At 53.5% G+C, this 25,293-nt stretch overlaps 3 protein-coding genes across 6 annotated transcripts in view; 1 reads left to right on the top strand and 2 right to left on the bottom strand.

The window, feature by feature from the left end:
* Nucleotides 1-12,071, bottom strand: part of MTMR14 (myotubularin related protein 14) — a 29,706-nt gene extending 17,635 nt beyond the window's left edge. For 2 of the 4 annotated variants that reach the window (XM_052679074.1, XM_052679076.1), the window contains exons 1-9: nucleotides 11,911-12,071; nucleotides 11,685-11,830; nucleotides 7,238-7,346; nucleotides 6,132-6,207; nucleotides 5,364-5,424; nucleotides 4,799-4,921; nucleotides 4,204-4,277; nucleotides 1,748-1,818; nucleotides 1,559-1,633 (exon numbers count right to left, since the gene is read on the bottom strand). In XM_052679074.1, coding sequence (XP_052535034.1) covers nucleotides 1,559-1,633; nucleotides 1,748-1,818; nucleotides 4,204-4,277; nucleotides 4,799-4,921; nucleotides 5,364-5,424; nucleotides 6,132-6,207; nucleotides 7,238-7,346; nucleotides 11,685-11,830; nucleotides 11,911-12,033 — 858 coding nt within the window. In that variant the 5' untranslated portion in view covers nucleotides 12,034-12,071. Of the gene's footprint in view, nucleotides 1-1,558; nucleotides 1,634-1,747; nucleotides 1,819-4,165; nucleotides 4,278-4,798; nucleotides 4,922-5,363; nucleotides 5,425-6,131; nucleotides 6,208-7,237; nucleotides 7,347-10,392; nucleotides 10,486-11,684; nucleotides 11,831-11,910 lie in introns of those variants that run through there. The other 2 variants (XM_052679075.1, XM_052679077.1) reach the window with 2 other exon arrangements.
* A 609-nt stretch (nucleotides 12,072-12,680) lies between these two features.
* On the top strand, nucleotides 12,681-19,763 carry LHFPL4 (LHFPL tetraspan subfamily member 4). The gene is made up of 4 exons (XM_052679090.1): nucleotides 12,681-13,215; nucleotides 17,602-17,838; nucleotides 18,052-18,068; nucleotides 18,265-19,763. The coding sequence occupies exons 1-4, from the start codon at nucleotides 12,810-12,812 to the stop codon at nucleotides 18,271-18,273; spliced, it is 669 nt and encodes a 222-aa protein (XP_052535050.1). The 5' UTR covers nucleotides 12,681-12,809; the 3' UTR covers nucleotides 18,274-19,763.
* Nucleotides 19,764-20,468: 705 nt separating this feature from the next.
* The window catches only part of SETD5 (SET domain containing 5), a 61,479-nt gene continuing 56,654 nt past the window's right edge, over nucleotides 20,469-25,293 (bottom strand). The window contains exons 23-24 of the mRNA XM_052679097.1: nucleotides 22,901-22,974; nucleotides 20,469-22,713 (exon numbers count right to left, since the gene is read on the bottom strand). Of these exons, the coding sequence (XP_052535057.1) occupies nucleotides 22,114-22,713; nucleotides 22,901-22,974 (674 nt within the window). The 3' untranslated portion in view covers nucleotides 20,469-22,113. The remainder of the gene's footprint in view (nucleotides 22,714-22,900; nucleotides 22,975-25,293) is intronic.

Below are 25,293 nucleotides of genomic sequence, written 5' to 3'. Positions count from 1 at the left end.
ATGAGCAAGAAAAAGACAAGGAGAGGGACAAACGTTTCATTAGGACAGTGTTACTGGGGGAAGAGATGTCGACCCCCAGCAACAGAACACCTTGCTGTGTGCATGCACGTTGTGCAACCACACCTGTAACTTCTGCTAGGAAGAACATACTACCCTGCTCTACATCCTATGCAACAAGAACAGTAGGGAAATGGGACACACACGAAACCCAGAGCAGAAAACACATACTTCTAAGGTCTTATCTGCCCAATTGGACCCAACCTTGAGCTTTTGCCTGAAGGAATCGCTCCTTTATCTCTTTTATCCCTCTACACTGCAAGCCAGAAACTTGCTTTCATCTACTCCTGAAGCAGCAGCACTGCCCAACAAACACCCAGTCTGGGGATCGCAGTTCATCACACCTTGAGCACCCTGTTCTGACAGAAATCTTCACAAATAACATTCAAGACTGCTCTTCCTCATTTGTATGACTTGAGATTTTGCATCTTGCACAGCTTTTCTTCCCTAGATTGAAGGTTGCTTTAGAATGTGTATTTTCTTCCTGTAAATGTACTTACACATTAATCAAGTCAATTCCCATCACCCCTGTGATTAGCTGAACAGACCAAGAACTTTAGCCTTAAGTGAAGCACCTCCAATCCTCAGATCATTTCATTTCTGCATCTGTTTCTTACGCCCTCTTCAATTATTAATATCCTTTCTAAAATACTGGCTGCTCAGTATTTTATTGAACAACTTTCTAGTCATAAACAAGCTGAGGTCCCATTAGTTCTGCTTCAACACTGCAAGCTACTTTCTCTGTGATTCTGCTTATGCTGGCACTCAGGAATTATTTTCATGCTGACAGACAAACAGTGCCCCAGCATTTGGAGTTCTGCTGATCCTGTGGTGCTTCCAGCTGCAGAGCAGCACACGGCCTGTTGTCTCAAAAGCTGGGGGACTGGCAGGCCCACTGCTGTGTGAAATGGCACGCACCGATCGATACAAGGTGATGTTCCCTTGTGGGAACCAGGACAAACATAGAGGAGTTAATTGCCAGCAGTGATGCTGTGGCAGCAATAAGTGATGGAGACACACTGTGCTCAGTTACGATTCTCTCCTTTGCTGCAGTAGGACAAACACATAGCATATTCACTAAGAAGGTGCCTAGTTATTGTGGCTACTACTCACATAAGGGAAAGTCGACCTTTCTTCAGTGGCTCCATAGCCAAGAAAGTCTGCCTACTGCAGGCATGTGCTAAGACTGCTAAGAAGCAATACTGCTTTTAGTTTCCTGGCACATTCCTTGCCTTATCTCCCTAATGGACTGCTAGCTTACACAAGCTACAGAAACAGACTTGATGTTAGTGTTAACTGCCTTGGGACATGCCAAGCCACAGAGCTTTTGGGGAGAGGATTTCCACTGCTATTCTGAACAATCAAGTCTGCAGCCTCACTCCCACTGGGATGATATGGAATAAACCAGATTACTGAGACGGCAACAAGACAGACTTCAGATCTTTAATGATCCTTCCTGATTAAATCTCTGACCTCCCACAGAGATGCCTACTTTCCTCACCTGGTACTCACTCCAGTCAATACTGAGAGATTGGGTCACAGACGCTGGGATACTTAATGGAGCATCTACATAATCCTAGAACAAATAAACAATTAGAGAGAAAAAAAAACACAACAGGATTTGAAAGAAAAAAAAAAGAACAACCAAGGCTTAAGAGGTCAGTAAAGCCCACAGCTCAGCATTTTGTACCTGTTTCCAGTTAAATATGAGACCTTCAGCTGTATAATCCCGGTCTTTGTACTCCTTAAAAAATTCACAACCTGCAAGACAAGAGATAACGAGCAACCGTTCAGCTAACTGATATCTGGGCCCTGTGGGACTGGAAGTGCTGGCAGCCCTGGGCTCCAGAGCACAGAACCAAAAGTGCTGCCTGTGGGAAGTGAAGAGCAGTAATCAGTACAGCATGGCCTCCCAGCAGCAACAGCTCAGAGCACTCAGCAGTAAGCACACTCAGACAGCAAAGAGCAAACTCCAAAGGCACAGCAATGTGGAGTCTGAGGGACTGGTTTATTGTTTCTCAAATAACAGGTTTCATCCAGGACCCACGCTTCCCAGGGCCACTGACTCTTGTGCAGATCTGAGGCATCAGCCCGGCACCCCAGGTGAGAAACAATCAACAAAAGATGTGCTGGCAGGGCCTGGGGAAAGCCAAGCTTCACACAACATCTGCTGCAGGTAACAAGAAAGGGCTCTGTCAGAGGAAGCCGTGGCTTCTGTCACATTTAAGCCTCCCCTTTCAAACACCAGAATTGCTGTATATGAAGGAAGCATAGCTACACAACAACTTCCAAGCCCTCTCCTCCTGAAGTTTCTGTCCTCTGTCTCCTGTTTTTCTCAAACAACTATTTGAAGTCGCTGCTGCAAACTGCAGTCACTTAGTCACAGCTGAGCAACACTATTAGCACTGCGGATGCCTGCAGGCTACACAAAACTCCTCTCCTGAGATACTGTGTATGCAATGGAAGCTTCACAGTTCCCACATCACCAAGACAGCCCTGTGCATGCACAAGCAACAATTCCTAGTCTGCAAGTCATAAGTAACTTCAGTGGTGAAAAGCAGGTATGTGGAAGGACAAGACCAGTTTTAGAGACCACACAGCCAGTCAAACTGTCAGTTGAGATTTAACTCCAATTAAACACAGGCTTAAAGCAAAGAACGAGGGATTATAGCAGTAAGCGTTGGCACCCACAAGTGCCAACTACCAGTCAGATGGAAAGGAGGGCTTTTGCACTGGAGAGCACATAAGCTTCCACAGATACCCTGTTTTAACCTAAATCTTTCACCCTAGCTTACGTTTGCACACTTGTTTATTCATCTACGATAAGAGAATCTCACAATCTCAGAGATAATCTTTTCCAATGCAAACCTGGAAACATTAGCAAGAACATACCACCATGTGATACCACTGCATTTTGCCAGGTACCAGAGGGGTTCCTGATCTGTAGATGTGTATGACTCAGATTCAACAGAATGACAGTATTCTCCCCTGGAAAAGCACTGCTAAAATCAGGCAACACCAGCAGGGAGTTTCCAGTTCGATAAGGTTTATCTCTAGTGCAGCACTGAAGAGCCACTAAGGGACAGCGGCTGTCCCAGAAGAGTGCACTAAGCAGATCCCCACACAGTAAAAATTCCACAGCTTATTTTATGGAATTACTGTCTCCTCATTCCTTACAAATGCAAAGAATCAGTGCTCACTGTCTCTCCTGTGATCTGCATTTAGCAAGACAAATGGCAGTGATACACACCTATGGCATGTGCTACAGAAATCAGAAATACTCATTTCTGTACACCTCTGCCATCTGTAAGGAAACTTCAACAGAAATCTTAAGGCAGCTTCTCCAGTTGTCACTAATTTCTATATTAAAAAAATACACCTCTTTCCACGTACTCCACCTCCTGGGTGCTGAAGAGCAACAAGTCATATAGGAAAGGTGTGGGTTTGGATCATGCATAACCACTTTCCTTTTTTCACCCCCCTTCTCCTCTGTGCGCGAGGAAGAAAAATTCTATCTCACAGACAGACTTCAAACACAGCAACCTCATATCCAATCACATTACTGAGCCTGGGAGCAGCAGCCAGCCAGCAGTATTCAGCTCATCTTTAAGAGTGCAGCAAGCGACCCAGCAGTGGCTGCCAGGCACAGGGACTGATCTAGCCAGGGAGATGGACTGGAGTGGTTCACATCCCAGTCACAGACTACAGGCTCAGGTTAACTGCTATGCCTAGCATTGAGAACATATTACAGAGGCTCTCTGGAAGCACTAAAGCTAGGAAAAATTCCTAAGAATTGTTGTTTTTATATATAGCTTGCTTTGTGCCATGTTTTGCATCACATAGCAGGTTGGAGTCAAAGGCCATCTTAACCTCAGCTCTAGCATTCAGACTTTTTCTCTGTGCTTCAATTCATCAGAAACACTAAGAAACTCTTCTGCCGCCCCGATGTCTGCCCGATGCAGACTCACACTTCCACACCACCCGGATTCAACGTACCATTCTGTTTAAAAGAGATCCTCTCCAGAGCGAACAAAGGAAACATTAAGCAAGCCTCAGTCATCCCACCACACACACAAGTAGTTCCCAGTCCCCAGAAGCAGATTGTCACCTGTCCCTTGGGAGTCCCTCTGGACATCAGTCCTGTACCTGGATATGGGATGGAGAGAAGCGTGAAATCAGCGTAACGTTGAGCTTTGTCCACCTTCTCAGAAGACGTCACACTGCACAGGACGAGAGGAAAACAGCAGACATTTGTACTGTATTTGCTGAGGAGCTGCAGCATCCAGAAGGTACCTGCTGCACCACCCCACACAATGGCTCAGGAGCCGGCAGGGGCAGAACTTATGCAACACATTCAGATCAACAGGTGCAGCCCCAAAACATCACAGCTTTCTTTCAAGGGAAACACCAGGCAAAACATCTCTACCTACTCTTACACACAAGCAGAGCGCTCCTTTAACTCTCCCCTTTCTGAGAAGCAGTTGTAAAATTACCTCAAGCTCTGCAGAGAAAGCCTATTCAGACTGCAGAGGATGGGTGAAAGTAGTTATTTTGCTCACTGATACAGCCCTCTCTGGAATAAAACCTTGGGCTTCTCTCTACAGCACTGGCCAGCAGATCCTCCTGCACTGCCCTTCTGGTGACTGCTCCTAGGCTGCTGAGTGTGTGCCCCGTAACAACTCCCCAAGGGCTGCTAGCTGCAACTCAAAGCCTGTAGAAAAACAAGCAAATCCAGACTCACTTCAAGCCAAACTTCACCTTCTTGTTTTCCACCATCAGATCACAGATATATCGGACAGAGAGATACCGAAGCAGCTTGATGTCATGTCCTCTGACCTTGTCAAACAGCTGGGAGTCTGCATTTCTGTGAACAGAACAAGGCAAAGTGAGATCAGCAAGGAAGACTGACCACTGCCTGTGTGATACTGCTGTAGTTCTTTCCTGAACTGCTTCTAGTCAAAAAGGCCCACAGGAAAAGCCTTGTCTCCACAGGTGAGAGTCAGATTCTGCACTGAGCTGATACTGCAAAGTTAGTGCTTAGGGTCTCCTTCCTCATATCTTGCTTTGTTCTGCAACAAGCAAGTAAGATGCAGAATATTTTCTTCACCTTGGAGATCTAATTTTTATTGTGAAGTAAAAATCCTGTGTAGTTCAAACTTCTTTTAAATGGCCCTGTATCTTTCTGTCTCTGACTCCTCCTCTGGCAGCAGATTAGCAAGCACCAGTCATATGGATTCAGCCAGCTACTAGCATTCAAGTTTTTTTCAAAAGCAAGGAATGAACTCATGTCAGTGATGCATACAAACCTCAGTGCAGAATCTTCCTCTGAAATGTCCTCTGCGTCTGCCCAAGCATCGTCAGAACCCCCTGCAAGGAAGGCATTAAGAAATGAGACTTGTGTAAACCAACAATCTCCAGCTCTACAGGCATACGGTGTCTGAAAACATCATGGATTGGCACCATCTCTCCATGTCTCTCTCAACAATTCTCCCCATTTCTCCCTCCTGAAGGGCATGTTCTGTAATGTAGCCCATCCTTCCTTTATCCTTGCAAAAGACCTAAGCAGGTCAAACACGTGACAGCCAGAAGGACACCCTGATGGTGCTACACAGATCTTTGCCAAACCAAGCTCCAGAGCCTATACTACAGACGCCCAACACTCTCCTGAGGAGTTCTCCATAGCACCCAGTAGGAGGATTTGATTCCCAATGACTATCTAGCAATAGCAAAGTCTTATTTGTTCCCACTCTCAGCACCTGGGAATCAGCACTCAGGAATCAGTACCCTGAATGCTTTGGGTTGCCTTACTTGCCTACTCTGCTGCTGTTCCTGCAATGCACTCTTCAGCTTCAAGTTCTTCAGCTACTTCCTCTTGCACTATGAGTACAGCACTCTGTCCTGTGCTATGGTGCTTGGAAACAGATTTCAGAGTTCGCCCTATCAGTTCAGGCCTGCCACAAGCTGGTCCATGACAGAGTTCTGCACCTGTTCTCCCAACCAGACCGGCCTCATGCCCTGTTTCCCAGCACTGAGAAGCCTAATCAGCAGCCAGTGACACACGGCTCCTCACTGACCTGAGAAGATGTAGTTGTAACCAGTGCGCCCGTAGAGCTCTCCCCAGCCAGCCAGTGTCGCTGATCTGCAAATATGCTGGAGGAAGATGTCACTGTTAACCACGTGCAGCCCAAGAGCTTCCCCACACCCAGTCCCTGGCCCATGTGCTGCCACGTTCCACAGACACGGCCGGTACCCACAGATCTGCCTCTCTGCAGTCTCCCCCGCAGCCCTGATCCAGATCAAACTCCCCAAACACGTAAGACTCCCAAATTGTCTTTATCTGTAGCTTGCTTTTCTGCTGCTTTTTCCATCTCCACTTTTCAATGCGCTAATTCCTGCTAAAATTAGCAACACCTATGCTCTGTTAATGCTCCTTGAACTTCACCTTCCACACTCCTGTTGATAAAATTGCAGCTGGTCCCACTACAACCCCAGGCAGTTCACTTCTGCTGGAAAAGGTCAGCAGGTTCAGCCCACGAAGGCTTCAGCAAAGCCAGATTAATGTTGCCACAGGTATGGTTTTGCTATTCATACAGAGTATCTAAACTTAACTGAGAAAATTGAATTAAATTACTTAAATTCTAAACAAGACTACTCCTACAGAGCTTCAGAACAGTTTAAATAATCCACATGAAAACAAATCTGATTTTACTTCCTTACAGATCCCCTTGCAGGCAAAGCCCACACATTCATAAGACCGTTTATGCAATCTTGCCTCCCCAGGGAACATTAAAGGGGAACTTCTCTTCAGGGATAAAAGTTATTCAAAGGGAGCTCGCTGCTGGAAAGAGGAAGGGGCAGGAAGTGACAACAGCTGTCCTTCCCCTCTCAAAGGCCAAATAACTTTGGTCCTTCAGAAGGAGCACATATACAGAAAAACATTAGATCCTTGGTGCAGTGTTTGTGACAGGGTGGAGCATGACAGCCTCAAGTCCCCACTTATGATTTATGCAGCCTAGACAGCAAATATTACTTACCACTACAGGCTGCCTGCCTGTAGCTAAGATTAGATTTTTACAGCATTAGTAAAGGTGACAACTGACTGAAGACGTGGCTGCACAGTTCAAATGGCACAGAGAAAGGTCATTTTCTAAGTTAAGACAGGTAACCCACGAAGCTTTACCTTTCCCTTGTACAGAATGACTGGGCAGACAAATCGTCCTCTACACCTCGCCATCTTACTTCGGTTGATGAGGTCCTGCAGTTTGCCCACCTGCACGGTGCTCTCAAACCTATTGGACAGAGATGCAGTTCAGCACACGGAGCACCTTCCCACCGATCCTTCAGTGAAGCAGCTGCAGACCCCCTGGGTGGTGATCCCCATCCCTTGGGCTTAAAAGGCAGCTCTGAACTCAGCAAGCAGGAGGTTGTTTCTCTAAGAACGCTTTGCTCTGCTCGACAACACGATTGCATTTTGCAAGCAAAAATAAATAAAACGGAGAATCAACGTTTGAACACTCAGTGAACTGTAGTAGTTGTAGTCACCTGAGCACGTGCACTGCTGGGTGATTAGACAACGGGCTGCACGTCGGCCAGCAGGTTGCGTAGGGCAGTTAGATTAATGTCAGCTGCAACGGAACCACTAAAATCTATTTGTTTTTTTTCTGGTTAAAGTAAAACAGAAATGTGTTCTGAGTTGGAGACATATTTTGGAAGCAAGTTTAAATTGTGATAATTTTTCCAAGTATCAGCCTAAATTTGATAGGATTTCAAGCTGCCCTTTGAATGACGCAGACCTTCCAGAGCTGAGGTCAACGCAGGGGGAACTGGAGTTTCCACAAGGAATTGGAGAAGCACCCAGACTGACATTACAGAAACCAGATGAAGTCCAGTGACACAGAACTGCGTGATCATGCACTCACAGAAGAGGAACAAGAATTTCCAGTTATCCCTGTCCAGCAGCAGAGCTCAGCAGATGAACTCACTGACCTGGGGATGCCTTTAAGTTATCAATATAGCAAGTCTTACCAAAGGGACAACAACCACCGTGGGAAACTCTCTGTGGGATGGAGAAGTATCAGCACGGCTGTGCAGAGCAGATGTTGGGTGAGGTGAGCATCTGATTCCAGCCATCTGCAGCCATGAGGTGCACGCGTGTGCAGCGAGGCACAGCAAACTCACAGGAATGGCCAGGGACAACGTTGTAACAAAACCGAGTGACTGAGCAAATGGAGATTAAGAGAGGGCACAGCAATATGTGCATTTGGGTGAGTGAAAGAACAGCAACAGAGAAGGAGAAGAACCGAAGGGTGACTATTAAAATAAAGAAAAAATTAATACCATACTCTAGAAATTAAAATAAAGTTTCTAGGCTTTGGAATCAGCATGAGTGTAAAGCAATCTACCTGCAGCAGGCATTCAGGCAAGGATTAGAAAAAAATAAATCACTATTAGCATGGAAAACAATCCATTTATAGGAGACCACACAAAGTACTGTTGGGGGAAGCAAGGAGGCAGCAAGCAAAACCTTCCAGTCCTACAGTTTTGTAAGAACTTAATTCCCAGAACTCACAGTGGAAGCTGAGGATTTCTCACGTGTTTCCCTACATACAAGGGCTTCTTCCAGCTCCGACAAGTGTTAACATTTACTGGAATGCAAAGAGTGTGAAGCCAAGCTAATCTTTAAACAGCACGGACAGGAGAGCGCTAAATGCCAGCGCAGCACCCTGCACACACAGTACGAGTGCCTGCGTGCAGGCAGCACGAGCACGAGCCCAATTAGCACAGCCCGAGCTGCTCGCTGCTGGCAGCCAGGAGCTGCTCCCCTCCCAGGGCGCCCTCCTCCGAGAGCACGGAGTTACACACAGCAACAGGCGGCCAGCAGCTCGGCGTGGCTTCACGCGTCTTTCACCACCCCCATCTGTTTTGAACCTTTAAGAGGTTCTGATGTACAGACCTGCGTTTTGGGGTTGTTTTTAAGTGAATGAACGCAACTAAAAGGCATCTTGCATTCTGCTCCAACTGTCTTTGTTTCCTCGGTAAAAAGGAAATACAGAGGGAAAGCAGAATGCAGAAAACAGTGTGAACAGCTCTATAGCACGGCTTGTAAATCTAAGAAGATGGGATTCAGCAAAAATCCAATGCCGGGAGCTCAGACAGGCCAAGAAGCTTCCACTCTCTGCACACTCACTGCATGTCCCAGGAGAGGCAGAACAGCAGCAAGGAACGAGTGCCAGCAGGACAGGGACACCAGGTCAGCAGTGGGGACGTCGCAGGGAGGGGAAACATCTGCCCTGATGAACAGCTGCAATGCTCTTACAGGGACAAGGGGCACAAAGGTGCACAGGTAGGAGTAACGTCTACTTTGGAAATCAGAGCTGACTTCAACAGCCGTGTGAAAACATCATCACGGCTTCCCGGGGCCAAGCGAAGAAAAGGGTGAAAGGAATGCAACGCATCTTAACTTGTAACTCCTGGGATTTTCAGGTATTGCTTCCTCAGAAGTTGGTTTTCTAGAGCATACTAGTGGGCAACCTTGTCTCTGTGTTACCTCTGTGTTAATTCTCGCCCTCCAAATCAGACCTCCAAGCCCGAGTTCCTTTTTTAAATGCAAAGGAAGCATTTTCTATGCCTAAGCAACTGTTTTGCTAACAGTATATCTATACAAGCCCAAAGTAGAGCTGTTTCTCAATGGCGAGCAACAGTAGCATTGGAACTGAAGTGTTTCAACACAGTGTTAGAGCTATTGTTTGGAGCACAGACATGCACACGAACCTGCAGGGAAGCCAAAGATGCAGCCTGTGTCTGATCTCTGGAAGTTGTCAGGTAAGCACAGGCACAAAGAACAGGACAGGAAACAAAAACCTGAGCAGATCTCAATGTTTTCCAAGCCTTTGCAGTGCTGCCCACTCCTGCTGGGGGGGGCATTAGAGGTCCCTGAGCACAGAGCAAGGTGCTGCTGGCTGTCAGACACCCTCTGCTACCTTCCTGTAGCTGACTGAGCAGCACCACAACAAAGAGCACACCACTGTGGTGGTTGGTAGCAGAAAACATAAGCCATATTCCTCCCACGCTTTCACTACCTCCTCCACCAGCTCAGCCCGGATCTCAGCATGGTTAGCCAAGCAAGACCCTTTCATCCCCCAGCTGCCTGAACAGGATCAGAAACTGGTCTGGGTTTAAAACAGCCCTTTTCTGCTAGTTCCCCACATGGCTACAGAAACAGCTGCACCAGCACAACTCACAGGGCAGCAGAGTTCGCACAGCCTAGAATTGCTTCCAAAAAATGTGGCATTCTCAGAGGTGTGAAGTGTCTTGCACACTTCAAGGAGATCTTACCAGCTGAACAAGAACATTACAAAGGTGAAAGGCAGCCCCAGACACTAGGTCCTAGAGGGATTGTTCCATTCACTGGAAGAGGTTTCTTGCGTTCTGTAACACAAGAAGTGCAACATTCTCTATATTGTTAACATCTGTTCAGTATTTCATCATCGTTCCGCAGAATATAATGGTGCAACTAAAACCAGAATTCGTGGAAAAGTTATTTAGAAGCTTTTACAGAGGTTACCCAGAAGGAAAGGTGTGATGATGGGCAGTCTATTCCCATGACCTCTTGAAAGTAAATCCAGGCTTGAAAGTAATCAGTATTTTAAGTGATAGGGGCCATTCATGACTTGCAAAAGCACAGAAGAAAATAGGAAAATACTTTCGTTTTGAAAAACTGACAGAAAAATTCAATATCCTTCATTGTCAAAGACAGAAAAAAACAGAAACAGCTGCTTTCTCTCCCCTGAAGATGCTGCTAGTTATGTCCATAGCTTCAGATTTCAGTTTCCCTCCTCTCTGCAGCCTACATCAAGGGGTTTCATCTTTTCCAATCTGGTCCAACCTTTAAACAGAAACTCCCAGATGACATCAGCAGTGGCTGTTTCCAAGCCCCCGTCCAGCACCTACTGGTTTTATTAAGCAGTCAACACAGCGCAAAGCACATCACTGCCACTGCCCTCCTGAACACATCTTGTCCTGATCAGAGTTAAGGCTGCAAAACTGCGTTATGTTCTGTGGGAAGAGATTAAAATATAAAACAAGAGGCTGTCATTACAGCCACAGGGAGCAGATATTGCTCAGCCTGGAGTGGAAGCACTTCTGAGCTTGCGGGTCAAAGTCCAGACACACACCAACTAACTCGGACTGCACTAAGCTGGGAGCGTCTCCCATCGGGTTACTGACCAAGAACGCCCTCACATCCGTGCTGTGGGCACCCACCTGCTGAGACTGCCTCGCTATGCCCTGCCCCCATGGGGTTCTCACCCGAGGTGCTTTTCAGACTGTGATTCCTCTAACTTCAGCCCTCCAAGAAGACGCAGCCAGCACCCCGCAGCCGCGCTGCTGAGCGCGAGCTCCTCACACCTCAGGGAAAAGGGAAGCGCCACCAGCAGCGGGAGCGAGCGGAGCGCTCAGAGCCGCAGGGCCAAGGCTCCCCGAGGGAGGCAGAGAGCACGGAGAGCGGCGAGGCACAAGAAGCGACTGATGGGGCGGCTATAATTAGCCGCAGCCCCGAAGAGGCCGGGAGGCGGCCCGGGGAGCTCCTCGGGGCACGGAGCGAAGCGGGGCAGAGGTCGGGGCCTTACGGGTCGCGGCCGGCGGCGTTGTCGCGCTCCAGCAGGACGATGTGCCGCGGGTAGTGCGCGCAGACCTCGCCATGGGCATTGGAGATCACGCTGTAGCGGTAGTCGCGGCCGAAGAGCTCCAAACAGCGACGCTCGATCCGCTCCACCTGCGCACAGCCACCGCTCAGCGCCCGCCGCTCAGGCACCGGGCGCCGAGCCCCCCGCGCAGCCCCCCGGCGCCCCTCACCTTGGCGGCGGCGGCGCCCCCGCCATCCTTAGCGCGGTACTGAGCGCGGGAGAACTCCAGCAGCAGCTCGGCCAGGCCGCGGTCCCCGGAGCCCGCCGGGGGGCAGCCGCGGGCCACCGCCATGCCCGCGCCGCTCACCGCCGCCACCCCATGGCGCCGCTTCCGCCCGCCGACGCTTCCGCCCGCCCCGCGCTGCGAGCCAGCCAATCGGCGCGGGCACAGTGCCACGCCCCTTCCGGCGCGGCGCCGTCGTCATCGCCGCGCGACACGGGCGGAGGCGATGGGAGCTGCGCTATGGGCGGGCGGAGCCCGTGGCTAACGAGAAGCTCCTGCATAGGCAGGGGTGCGGGGAGCCTTTCGGTGGCTCCGTGCCCGTTGTTCGGGCGCTGAACGGCCCTGCCGGTAGCCGGACCGCCGCAGTCCCGCAGCCGCCCCAAGTCCTCCCCCGTGGCCCCAGTCAGGCACGCGCACATCGGGATAGGGGCTGCGCGGGAACCCCTCCTGCGCTGCGCGGTCGAGCCGCGCCTTACTCGGGCTCCTCAGCCCCGCCGATCGTGGCCGATCCATTCCGAACCTTCCCGAACCGCTCCGAACAGTTCCGAGCCGCGCCGGGCGGGGGCGTGGCGTGGCCGAACGCCTTTCCGAGCGCGGCCGAAGCCGGGGCGGGCGGAGCCGAAGCTCGTCTCGGCGTCCCGCTGCCGGGGGCGCGCGGCGGGTCGGGCTGGGCCGGGCTCCGCAGTGGCGGGGCGCGCGCACGCGGCGGCGTCGGGAGCGCGCGCGCGGGGCGCAGAGGCGGCAGCCAAGATGGCGGCGCGGGTGGCGCAGGGGCCGGCGGCCCTCGGGCTCCCTTAGGCCGCAGGTGGTGGCCGGCGCCGGGCGGGGCGGCCCGATCAGCCAGGATGCTGCCGTCGCAGGAGGCCTCCAAGCTGTACCATGACAACTACGTGCGGAACTCGCGGGCCATCGGAGTGCTGTGGGCCATCTTCACCATCTGCTTCGCCATCATCAACGTGGTGGTGTTCATCCAGCCCTACTGGGTGGGAGACAGCGTCAACACGCCCAAACCCGGCTACTTCGGGCTGTTCCACTACTGCGTGGGCAGCGGGCTGGCGGGCCGCGAGCTGGCGTGCCGCGGCTCCTTCACCGACTTCAGCACCATCCCCTCGGGCGCCTTCCAGGCGGCGGCCTTCTTCGTGCTGCTGTCCATGGTGCTGACGCTGGGCTGCATCACCTGCTTCGCGCTCTTCTTCTTCTGCAACACCGCCACCGTCTACAAGATCTGCGCCTGGATGCAGCTGCTGGCAGGTGGGGGGCGGGGGCTCGGGGGTGGGGAGTCGGGGAGTCGGGAGCTCGGGTGTCGGGGTGCTGGCAGCAGAGCTAAGGGGTCGTCCAGGCACCGGTTGCAGAGCTTGAGTGAGGCACTGGGTACCGGTGTAGGGGTTGTCGGGACACTGGCACTAGAGTTTGACGGTCTCCTAGACGCTGGGTGCTGGTGCTTGTGCTTCGTAACACAAGCTATGAAGGTGCCGGTGGGGGGGCTTTCCGAAGCACTGGCACCAGTGTTGGACACTGCCCCACATGCATGCTGGTTTGGGGGATTCTTTGGATACTGAGTGCTGGGGTTTGGAGTGTTTTGGGTACTGGCTGCTGGAGGTTCTCCATGTGGTGGGTGATGGGGCTGGGAGGGGTCAGGGCATTGACACCCGTGTTAGGGGCTTCTCTATGCACTGCGTGCTGGTGTGAGGGGTGGCCAAGGCACTGGCATCAAAGCTAGGGGGTCCCCTTGGCACTGGTGCTTGAGTTTCTTTGGATACCAAGTGCTGGGACTTCTACCTTCTTTGGATACTAAGTGCTGGCACTGGGTGTTGGAATTGCTTTGGATACTAGATGCTGGTGTTGAGGTTCACCATTGTACTGACACCAGTGCTAGGGGCTTCCCTAAATGCTAGAGATGCTTCCCTAAATGCTAGAGATGGCTTTCAAGACTGCCCTGTGTGGTGCATGCCTGTGCTAGGGCTTCTTTCAATTCTAGGTGCTGGAGTTCTCCATTCATTGAGTGCTGGTATTTGGAGTGCTTTGGATACTTGGTGCTAGATGCTAGGGTTTCTCTTGGCATTGGGTGCTGGTGTTAGGGGTTATCAGGGTGCTGACACCAAAGGTAGCCTGTCCCCTAGGTACTGGGTGCTGGTGGTGAGGGTTCTGTGGATACTGGGTGCTAGCATTGGGGATTATCAATGCACAGCTGCCCCGAATGCTGGGGTCTGGCACTGAGCATTACTTCGTGTGGTGCATGCTGGATGCCAGAGCTGCTTTAGGTACTGGGGCTTCTGCGTACACTGGGTGTTCATGTTTGGAATATTTTGGATATGGGTGCTAGGACTTCCCTGGCACTGGGGGCTGGTGTTAAGGGCACTGGCACCGGAGCTGGGGGCTCCTCTGAACCCAGGGTGCTGGCATTGGGAGCTCTCAAGCTGTCAGCACCAGGGTTCCAACCAGATGCTGGAGCCAGGGACTGACTTGGACACTGGCGGCTCCCCTGGATGCCCTCGCCCAAGGGGCTCCCTGGGACACTGGGAAGTAGCAGGCAAAGCTTCTCAGGACCCCAGCACTGGGCACGGGATGCAGGCAGCGGCGCAGGTGCTGGGTGGTGGCTTTGGGTGTGCGGGGCTGCATGGGACACCAGCACCAGGCGTGGGGGTGAAGGCATTATAAAAGGTGCTGTCCTGTCCCTTGCCTCAGCGTCATGAAGTGGTCAGAAATGCTGACTTTTCCCTTTCCGTAAAAAGACTTGGAGAACAGCTCCAAACACAGTGGGATATTGCATTTACTTTGATTCAGACTGGATGTAAGGAAAAAGTTTTTTACAGTACGTGTGGCGAGGCACTGGCACAGGCTGCCCAGAGAGGTGGTGGTGCCCCATCCCTGCAGACAGCCAAGGTCAGGCTGGATGGGCTCTGAGCTCCTCATGGAGCTGTGGGTGTCCCTGTTCATTGCAGGGGGGTTGGAGCAGATGGCCTTTAAGGGTACCTTCCAACTCAAAGCATTCTAAGATTCTCCTTAGAAATGGCCCTGTTCTAAGGTCTGCCTTAGCTCCCTCCACAAAAAAAGGAACTTCAGACACCACAGATGAAGCTCAACCCCCTCCACTCCCCCCCACGCACAGAACCCAAACTTTTCCCAGAATGAGACAGGCCATTGACAAGGATCCCCCAGGCTCTCCTCCTAGAGGCTTCTCCTCTAAGGACAGACCATGAGAAGTGATGCTGAGTCTGCACTTCTTTCTCTCTCCACTTTTCCCACATCTGGAGCACCGTAACCATGCTGCCTGCTGCATACTAAGTGAGCACGTCCAGACTCAGAGCTTGCACCAGCAGAACCCGGTGCTGTCTGCATTACCAACAGAAGGCCCCCAGTGTGACTCCCTCCAGAGAGGGTCCTGTGGAGTCTGTCCTCATACTGGGAGCTCACAGCTGGCCCGACTTGTGGAGATCCTGACCTCTCCTCCCCCAGTGCAGCTCGGCCCAGAGCTGCCTTGGCTTACTGGGAAATTCCTTCATCTTTAATTTTCCCTGTCCTGAAGATTTACTGGTTTAAGGCAAGCTCAGAGCCCAAATCCTGCCGATCAGCAGCAGCTTAATCAAGGGGCTCTGTGCACCCAGCTGCTGTGCGGCGATGGGCACAACCCTGAAGGCAGTCTGGGATGTGGGCAGGGGGATGCAGAAGCAGCAGCGAGGCCCCAGGTTTCACAACAAACGTGTAAAGGAGGGGTTGGGATGGCCGAGTGCTGGCACGGGGCCGCTGCAGGAGTGTGTGGCTCCTCTGAGATGGGACAACAGGGAGGGGGGCTGGAGTTCAGCATCTCGTCCAGAAAAAAAGTGTTTAAATCTTCAGTGTCCAATTAGTGGACAGCAATCAGGGAAAGGTTTAATTAGAGCCTCGTAGAAAGCCCCAGCTCAAAAGCCTCTGCCCCCCTAGGAGTAAACCGAATCTAATTAAGAGGAAAGACTGCTTTAACGCAAATAGAAACGCAGCCATCTGCCCTGTTCAAAATCCCAGCAGCGCAAAACTGGAGATTTTGCTAAATCCTTCTGTTACAAAACCCAGAACGTGACTGAGCGTGGGGACGTCACTGGTGTCCTGGTGGGACGGGCACACAAGGAGCACCGTGCCCATGGTGTCCCCACGTGCCACACGCTTGGGTGCCAGGGGAGGGCACAGAGCTGTCACCCACAGCGGCGCATGGGACTGAGAAGCCTCTGCCCCCCACACGGTTCCCCCGAGGCTTCCCCTCTCCCTTCTCCCCCAACCCTATCCTGCAGCAGGGATGGAGCAGCCCTCGCTCTGCGCAGCCCCGGGCTCCAACCCCCCCGTGGGCAGTGCCAGGCACCTGGGCACCGCTCTCGCCCCGCAGCCCTTTGCTGTGCTCGCAGACAAAGCAGCTGTCAGCTCTGCTTCGTGCCGATGCGTAGCCCTATTCTTGAGCCTGCTGCTCTGTGGCTCAGCCCGTGGAGTGCGGCGCCGTGAGGCACTCCTGCCTGTGCCACCCTCATTTCCATTGATTTCCGTGGGATTGCTATTTTTAGGACAGGGCTGTGCGCTCACTCTCCTTCTGCTACTCATCCCTGGCGAGAAGCAGCCATCCCAGCCCCCAGCATCCCCACTGCCCTTGCTGGGGCTCCCCGGTGTGGTGGTGAGGCCAGGGAGAGCCATGGGGCTGTTCTGGGAGGTGGTGCCCTGGCTGCTGCGTGCTGGAGGCAGTGTTATTTGGAGCTGCAGGGAGTCCCCGAGCGTGGGTGCACATGATGGGCAGCAGCTGAACCTGGGGAGGGGTGGTGCGGAGCCCATGCTGGGTTTAGGAGCCCCTGGGGCCCAACCCACTGCTGTTGCTCCCACCGTTACCTTCCACTTCTCAGTCTCTCGGTGCTCATCTGTGAAGGTGGGTGCAGGGGAATCCTCTGCTTTGTGCCGACTCTGGGGACAGCCTGTGATGTCCAAACATGCTGAGTGTGCCTCCCGCGGTGTTCTGCTGCCCACGGCCATTCTGTGCCTGCGGCCTGAGTCACAGAGCTGAATTCCCTTCAATTCATTCATCTTGCCGAGATTTCGAAGCCCGTTGAATTTGACAGGACCCTGATAAGGGAGCACAATTGAGTACAAAACCACGCTGTAGCTGCAAAAAAGGCTGAGCATCACCAATTCCCCCGGTCCAGAGCATCCCCTGAGCACGCATGCCCTGCAGACAGCTGGGGTTGGTGGGGAGAGGGGGGTCAAGAGTCTGTTTTAAGTGAAAAATGAGAATTTCCAGCAGGTCTCTGAGCACCTGTGTGTGCAGGGTGGGCAGCAGAACCCCCTCATCACCCCCCTCTGTTTGCATTTCCCAGCACATTGCTGCCGGCGTTTGGGAAAGGTCGGGCTGACAGCGTGTGCAGAGGTTCTTCAGGGACACAGGGTGGGCTGGGGACAAGCGGGGAGAGGGAATTGCTTGTGACAGGGGATGTGACGTGCTGCTGGGAGCATGCAAGATGGTTGCTGCGCCCTGCCTTTTCCCAGTGAGCTCTTGGCACAGCGGGATGCCGGATGTGCCCTGCATCCCACGGTGTCTCTTGCTCACCCTGTGAGGTCCTGGGACACAGAGCCCTGTCTCGGTGTTCCCTTCCCCCCTCACATCACCCTTTGCTCTCTCCCTCACAGCTCTCTGCCTGGTGCTGGGCTGCATGATCTTCCCCGACGGCTGGGATGCAGAGACCATCCGGGACATGTGCGGGGAGAAGACGGGGAAGTACTCCCTGGGCGACTGCTCCGTGCGCTGGGCTTACATCCTGGCCATCATCGGCATCCTCAATGCCCTCATCCTCTCCTTCCTGGCCTTCGTCCTCGGCAACCGGCAGAACGACCTGCTGCACGAGGAGCTCAAGACAGAGAGCAAAGGTGGGCGCTGTGCTGCAGGGTGGGAACGCCACGGGGTGGTGATGGGGACCCCGTGCTGCAGCGTGGCCGTAGGAGGGTCCCACTGAGCCTCTGGGGCCATCGAAACACGGGGCAAGCCCAAGCAGTGACCCGGCTGGGGCAGGAGGGTGCGGGCGGCCGAGCCCCTCCACAGTGGCACTGCACCGCTGACGCTTTCTCTTTATGTTTTGACAGATTTTGTCGGCACCGCGGTAAGTGCTGAGTTTCAGCATCCCGTCCCCTCCTCCTGCGTGGCGTGTCTGGGTGCGACCGCGCTGGGTGGCCCCATGTGGATGGGAAATAAGTGGGGGCGGCAGGTTTGAGGCATGCACGTGCATGGCACAAATGACTGCGGCCACCCTACCGCCCTCGGGCGCCCGTACCCAACGCGCTGTGCTCTCCCTGCAGAGGATATAAGGCCGAGCACCCGCAGCAGGACCTCATCCCGCGGCCGGCAGCCTGGGCGCTCCCTCCCCGTCCTGCCTTTCATCTGCTGCCGGTGGCCACGCGGCGCTCCGGGCCCCACCGCCCGCACCGGGGCCGTGCCGGCCGCCTGCCGTGCCCACGTCCACACTGACACCGCCATCCCACGCACCCCACCGGCCCCGCACCTCCGCCGCCGTCGAGGGAGGATGCCCCAAACCTGCTTCATCTGAGAGCGGCAGTTTTGTTTCAAGGGAAAAAAAAACGAAAAACAGTCTCCAAGTTTTTAAACAGATTTCTACATCCCCGGGACTCCAGAACCGCCACCTCCCACCCCAGCGCGCCCCGTGACGCCCTGCGCTGGCTGCTCCGGGCCCCAGCACCCTCCCCGCTCCCATTTTGTACAGCTTCGTGATCCTGTCTCCATGGCCGGGGAGCCCTGTGGCTGGGATGGGGCCCGCCCGTACTTTTACATGTAAATTAATATTCTCTAAACAGGGTAAAGTGACTCGAGCCCTCTCGCCCCCCCCCCCCCGCCCGGCAGCGCAGCCCCAGGACCGCGTGCTTTCCAGCGCTGCCGGGGCCGCAGGCTGCCGCTCGCTCCATCCCGAGCGTGGGGACCGCAAGGGCCTCGCTGCCGCCGGCTGCCGCGCCGCCCGATCCGCACCACCGCTGAATGTAAAGCCCCGGTAAGTGGGAGCAGCCGGAAATATAAAACCCCCCCGGGCGGGTGCAGGAAGAAACCCCCTCGTCCAGCCCCAGCCGCTGCCAAACCTCCCCATCCCCATACGGTGCTTTATCTCCACTGGTGACAGCGAGGCTCTCCCCGCCACGCGGCTCCCACCCGTGGCTCGGCTCGCACCGCCGTCCCGGCCGCGTGCCCGGCTGCGGCTCACCGGCACGGGGCAGCCGAAGGACTCGGGCACGGGCAGCCGAAGCCCGGCCGCGGCTCTGCTGGCCAGACCGGCTCGTGGGCTTCCCCGGGCGCCCGCCGCAGCCCTCACGATGCAATAAAGTCCTCAGCAGCGGCCGCGTCTCAGTGCCGGTAGCCGGGGGCCGTTGGCAGGGGCACCCGGCTGCGGGTGGGGCTTCGGGAGGGCGAGGACGGGAACGGGGCCGCCGGTGGGAACGCGGAGGTGGGCGATCGCTGTGGGGATGAGGCGATGAAGGGCCGTGCGGGACCCGCTGCCGGGGCTGGCGGAGCCGGTAAGTCGCGCCCTGAGGCCCCGCGGGGTGGCAGTGAGGGACCGACCCGTGCCGGGACACCGAGCGGCAGCCCGGGGACCCCAGGATGCGGCGGGGATCGGCGCTTCCTTGCCGGCAGCCGTCGCCCGCCATCGCCCCGCGGCCCATCGCTGAATTGGAAAACCGAGAAAATCAGTGGAGAAAGGAATACAGTAGCTGTAATATATCTGTATTTTAGTACAAAGTTTGATACGGTGTTTCACAAAACCTTATTGAAAAATATAATTCAAACCAGAAGAGCTCTGAGCCCCGTGGTGTGGTGCGGAGCGGGACCTGCGCCGGCTGCAACAACGGGGGGGGGGGGGGGGGGGCGGGCGGGGAAAGGTCTGCCTTTCCCACCGGGCTGGGGGTCGGGGTCGGCACCAGGGCGAGAAGCAGGGTTTGCTGCTGCCCGAGCTGTGCAGAGGTCGGACTCGGCTGAAGGTCCTGCCTGCTGGCTGCGGTGCCGCCAGGTGACAAAGAACTGTTTCTGCGCTGGAGGTGCTGGGCACCTCGCGCTTCCCAGCCGAGGTGTGGCTTCACTCCAGGCCCAGCTCAGGCTTCCTAAGGAAAAGGCAAGCCACGGTAAAACTGGGCGTCAGCGCACCAGAAAACCGCTGGTGAAAAGCACCGAACTAACGCCCTAAAACGGGCTCTGAAGGAGGCAATGCTGGCACAATCCTCCACCGACGGCCTCCTCCCCAAACGCGGCTTTTGTCCTCTTACCCAGCACAGAACGCTTTTCACAGCCAGGAACCTCTGGGAACTGCCCTCTCCTCAACAACTGGGGCTTCCCAGAGCAGCACAGCACCTGGCTTTGGTTGAAATACGGGCACGGGGGAGAGCACGGGGTTGGGAAGGAGCCGCATCGCACAGCCACCCTGCGGCAGGCAGGTGGGAGCGCCAACAGACACCTGCACAGCATTCAGGGCGGTGGGAAAAGCAGGGAATTTCAGAAACGCTGGTTTTCGAGTTAAGTATTTTTATTATCAAAATTATTACATCTCTTGTGAAAGTTCAAATGTTACAGCACGGTGTAAAAACTCCACTAGAGTAAGAAGCTACAGCCCCCACCTTTCCAAGAGCTTTCCAGGGTCCCTCCCTCCTGCCCCGCTGTGACCAGAGGCGCCGGTGCCTGGGCACGGAGCTCCCCCGGCCCCCTCCTGCCGCCCTGCAGGGCAGAGCCTGCCTGCCCCGTGCTGCTCGTAGCAAGGAAGGGGAGGCTGCACACCCAGGGCTAAGCCGAGCGAAGTTTACACCTAATTTTATACAGTATACAGACACCCAACTGCAGGGTGACAAGTTCCATCCCAACATGCTCACAGCCAGACAGTGTGAGAAAGTTAACTCTTTGATTCAATATTTTAAAAGTCTCCCCTAGGTTGAACAAACACCTGATTTCAATTGTGAATTAGAGAAACCTGTAACAGTCCTAAAAAAGAAACAAAACAAAACGAAACAAAAAAAAAAAAGAAGACTGTGCATCTGAAAAGACAGGGGAGACAGACTCACAGCATCATGTTATCCAAGAGAAAGGAGAAGTTCCACTGCAGCACCAGGGATGACACCTGTCGTATATTAGCTAACCTACTATGGTTATAACTGAATATAAAATTAGATAAATAAAAACACGCCCGATATTACAGTAAACAAGTGAGAAAGAAGCTGGCAATCTTATGGAATCGAGCAGACAGCGCACTGTGCTCGGGCTGGCTCCCCCCGCTCGGCAGACAGGTGGGAGGGACGTCCATCCACACACCACCCGCACACTGAGGTCCCCCCACGCGTCGCAGCCCCGGCCCAGCACCGCGACCCTCCTGGCAGCTGCTCAGCCCTCTGCCAGCCCCCAGCACACCACAGCATCGCCACTGCGCGGCCCGGCGGGGCCCCTGACCCCCACGTGTCTGCAGCACCGCTCAGACCCCTCCACCCCTCGCAGCGCTGCGCCCCACGCGTGGCAGCACTCCCAGCTCCTCTGCAGCAATGGGCACAACACGCTCCCTGCTCCCTGCTGCTCGTTCACATTGGTGGAGACTCGTCCTGGAAATGCTCTGACTGCAGCAGCCGTCGCCCGGCCCAAGGCAGCAGTGTGCACTCATCTGCTTGTGACTGGAATGATCGTAACGGATTAAAGCCCTCCCCAGAACGCGCTGAGAACCTGACCTATAAAGAGAGCTTTGGGATTGGAGTTAAACTTACCCAATGATTTCTTTAAACTGCATTTGTATCAAAAAAGACGTCCGTACTGCATGAGTGACTATGGCCATGGGCACGGACAAGGGACAGAGGCTGCACCACAGTCATTGCACTTGAACCATTTGCTTTTTTTTGTTTTCTTTTCTTTTTTTTTTTTTTTTTTTTTCCTTTTGCAATGTACTCACACATCAGGGAACAGCTTTGCTACAGTCTCTGCCTCAGAGAAATCTGCTTTCTCATGCAAGGCCAGAGGCCAATACTGCTCACAAATCTCACCCGTGCATTCAGACCTCAGCCTCTGACCCCCGGCACCCAGCCTCGGGTGCGACCTCCCAACACCGGCCCAGGAGCCACTTCCAGCGGTAACCGGAAGGAGCTGTGGGCAGTTTTGTTCCTCCTGGAGTCCAAGCAGCCCTAGGAAAGTCCTGTTTGAGTCTTTACTCCAGAACCTTGAATCTGCTGCAGTCTGTACTGATGGACGCTGCTGCCCCCTCGGTGTGGGTAGTGTTGTGCACTGGAAATCACCGCCCCCCGGGAGCCCTGGTAGAGAACTGACTGCCCAGAGCTCGGAAGGCTGATAGTCCGCAAGTCTGACTGTAGTGACCTGGAGCTTTGGGGGGCTGAGGTGGAGCTGGACGCTCCTGTGCAGGGCTGAGAGCCAGACTCTGAGGAAAGAGAGTCCACAGCCATTTGCTGTGCTGGGCTGGCAGCAGCTGGGCAGCTCTTCTTCAGGAGGCTGCTGCTGGCACTGCCGGAGTGCTGCTGGCTGCTGTAATACCCCGAATTCCCTGCAAACAGGGCAGAGGAGTCTGTGGAGACCAAGTGGGCAGGGCTGGAGTACGAGGAAGAGGAGAGGGACGTTTCTGAGGAACTGTGGGAGAGGCTGTGTCCTGTCCTCTGTGCTGCCGCTCGGTAGCTGTAGCCGGGAGAAGGAGTCAGGTGTCCTCTGTAGGGGGAGGAGCTCTGCTGGAGAAGGGTCTGCGACTCTGCCTGCGGACTGTCAGACTGCAGGAGCTGAACATGTTGGTGGGAGAAAAAAGAAAAGACATCAGACACAATTCCCTATGTCCTACCTCATCATACTCTAGCTGCTTGGTACATCAGGACTGGCAATAACTGGCAGCTCAACACAGCTTCCTTCCTGCTAATGCTGTCTAAAGTTTTACTTCTGAATGGGCAGATAACAAATGGCAGAATTTACCTGGTAGCTGTATCGAGAAGGACTGTAAACTGCTGGTCCTTTGTGGGCTTCCGGAGTGTCTCCTCCTGCTGTATCTGCAATGCACAGCACAGGCAACGTGTTACACTTCACCCCTGGACTGAGGTCACCACAGTTCCCTCTCAAGTGACACCTGCAAGCTGCAGCTGTCTTGTTCTGCCTCCAGCTACAGCTGAGACCAGAGCGGCTCCTCCATCATTGGCCTTTTGGAAGCTGAAGAACCCTAACAGAAGGCAGTTGTAAACATTCATGTGACTCACAGCAGCCACACACAGTAGGCACTGCTGCTCCCCTTACACCGACTCTGGTTTAGTGGAAGGCTCACTTGTCTGAATGGCTGCATCAGTGACAGCATGCAGGCTACGTGTGCTCCTGGGGCTTTCCAGAAGGACACAAGAGGCAGAAGACAGTTTCTAAGGACTCAGCAGTTCTCCACTCGGTTCTGGCCATAGGAATCCTCACTGGCTAGTTACAGCTGGAGAAATAAAACTACCCCTTCTTAGATGGGCTGTCAGCAGGCTCCTGGCACTGGCTCTCCTCAAAGGCAGATCCGGGCACTGCCCAAGACTGAAGTCCCACACTGCCAAGTTTGACTGCACCTCTGCTGCCATGCTGGGGAACATGCTTCACAAGCCAGCGGGCTGCTCCAAACCAGCTTACCCTTAAATCTCAGAAAATGCTGCCCAAGGTGGTGAAAAGGTGTGACTGAGGGGGGTAACAGCAGCACAGTACACACTGATGCATCATTGCTACGTGAGAGAGAAAAAGGAATAAGCTTTTTCTTAGCAGAGCAAGCCCTTCCAACGCCCTGATCCTAGAGGGCAGGCGAGTTTTTTTGTCCCAGCAAATAACTGAACCTCAACTGAGACAGACAAGAAATACGTTCAGCAAGTGACCCACTCACTCTGACCTGTGTGTTCTTCTGTTGCCACTACTATAACCATGGGATTTAGCAGGTGATCGTGCTTTGTTTTGGAGCGAGAGAAACCAGTGGGAGCGTAAGATTTCACACCAGATTTCTGATGTTGCAGCCTGATGAGATGGAGCTGCTTATCCGCAGCATCTCAGGGATTCTCAGCAGCAGCGTTTGAAATGCCTTGCTGAAACAGTGCTGGTGTTGGTATCAGATTTACATGACAGATGTCTCTCACTCCTGGAACAGGACACGCTACATCAGCCTGCTCTGTCTGTCTGCCAGACGCACTGGCATGAGCAGCAGTGCCAGCAGTGCCCATGGCTGTGCTGTGGTCGCCCTGTGCTACATCACGGCTGCTGGCACAGCCGAACAGAACCTGGATGGAACTGTCTTCTCTGCTGCTGAGGCTCAGGCATCTCTCCTCTGGGCACAAGACCTCCACAGAGGCCGACACAAGAAGCTTCCACCACATATCCTGTGCCACCTTCCATTTCCTGAAACCACATCCAAAGCACCAAGCAGCAGTTTGCTGCAGGTGGCATTCTGAGTACTGCACTGCAGAAAGGCAAAGCTTGCAGTCAAGGCATGTTTTGTTAAGCAGTGTTGCACAGAAGAGACTAACAGGAGATCAGAAGCTGAATCAGAAGAAATCTAAAGATTTCAGAAGAAATTGTTTCTTTAAAGGCCAATTACACAAACAGTGCTGCAGGTATCAGATGCAGTGTTTAGGCACAAAATAATCCTTGGGGAGTGAAGGCTACCTGGAGAGTCTGAATTACAAAAGGTGAATAAACTGTGAACTTTCCTGAATTTGCTTCATGCAATCTTAACAAGACAAAGCCAACGCTTCCCTCTACAATTTCTTAATACCTGCACAAGGAAGAAGGATACAAAGTAGGAGTGCTTCTTTTCCACTTCCATTGGAATGAGAAAGACACAAAAGAGAATTACAGTTGGGTCCCATTAAATCAGTGGAATTTTTGACAAGTCCCAAGAAAGTCTCTTAAGACTACATGAAGAAAATGTATTGAAAGGAGATCCTCCAGAGAGATCCAGATCCCTACAACAGATCATCAGCAAGCTGTAACCAAGCCAGTGAGGGAGCCCTGAACAGTTCTCAACAGTGAAGAAGCAGAGATCAAAAGCAATACAGACTAGGTTATTTAAACATGATGATCCATCATCATAAATCACTAGGGAGAGCAGGGTTACACACTGGGCACTACCTGTTAGGAAAAACAGCAGTCGTATTCAACGGGGACTGTGAAATAAATAGCAGACAAATAACTCCATGTCACAGCTAAGAAATGGGGCAATGATGAAGTGATCTGCCCACCTTACAGGAAGTCACAACTGACCTTTAATCTCAAGTGGATAACAGGGGGGTGTAAGCTCAGCTCAAGTCTCACGCACTCACTGACCCTGTGTGCTGCTCAGTGAGAACAACCCATTAGTCACA

The sequence above is a fragment of the Tympanuchus pallidicinctus genome, unplaced genomic scaffold (assembly GCF_026119805.1).
Source record: "Tympanuchus pallidicinctus isolate F22 unplaced genomic scaffold, pur_lepc_1.0 scaffold17, whole genome shotgun sequence".
NCBI classification, from domain to species: domain Eukaryota; kingdom Metazoa; phylum Chordata; class Aves; order Galliformes; family Phasianidae; genus Tympanuchus; species Tympanuchus pallidicinctus.
The sequence above is the reverse complement of the archived record's forward strand: the minus strand, read 5'-3'. Positions and strand labels throughout refer to the sequence as shown.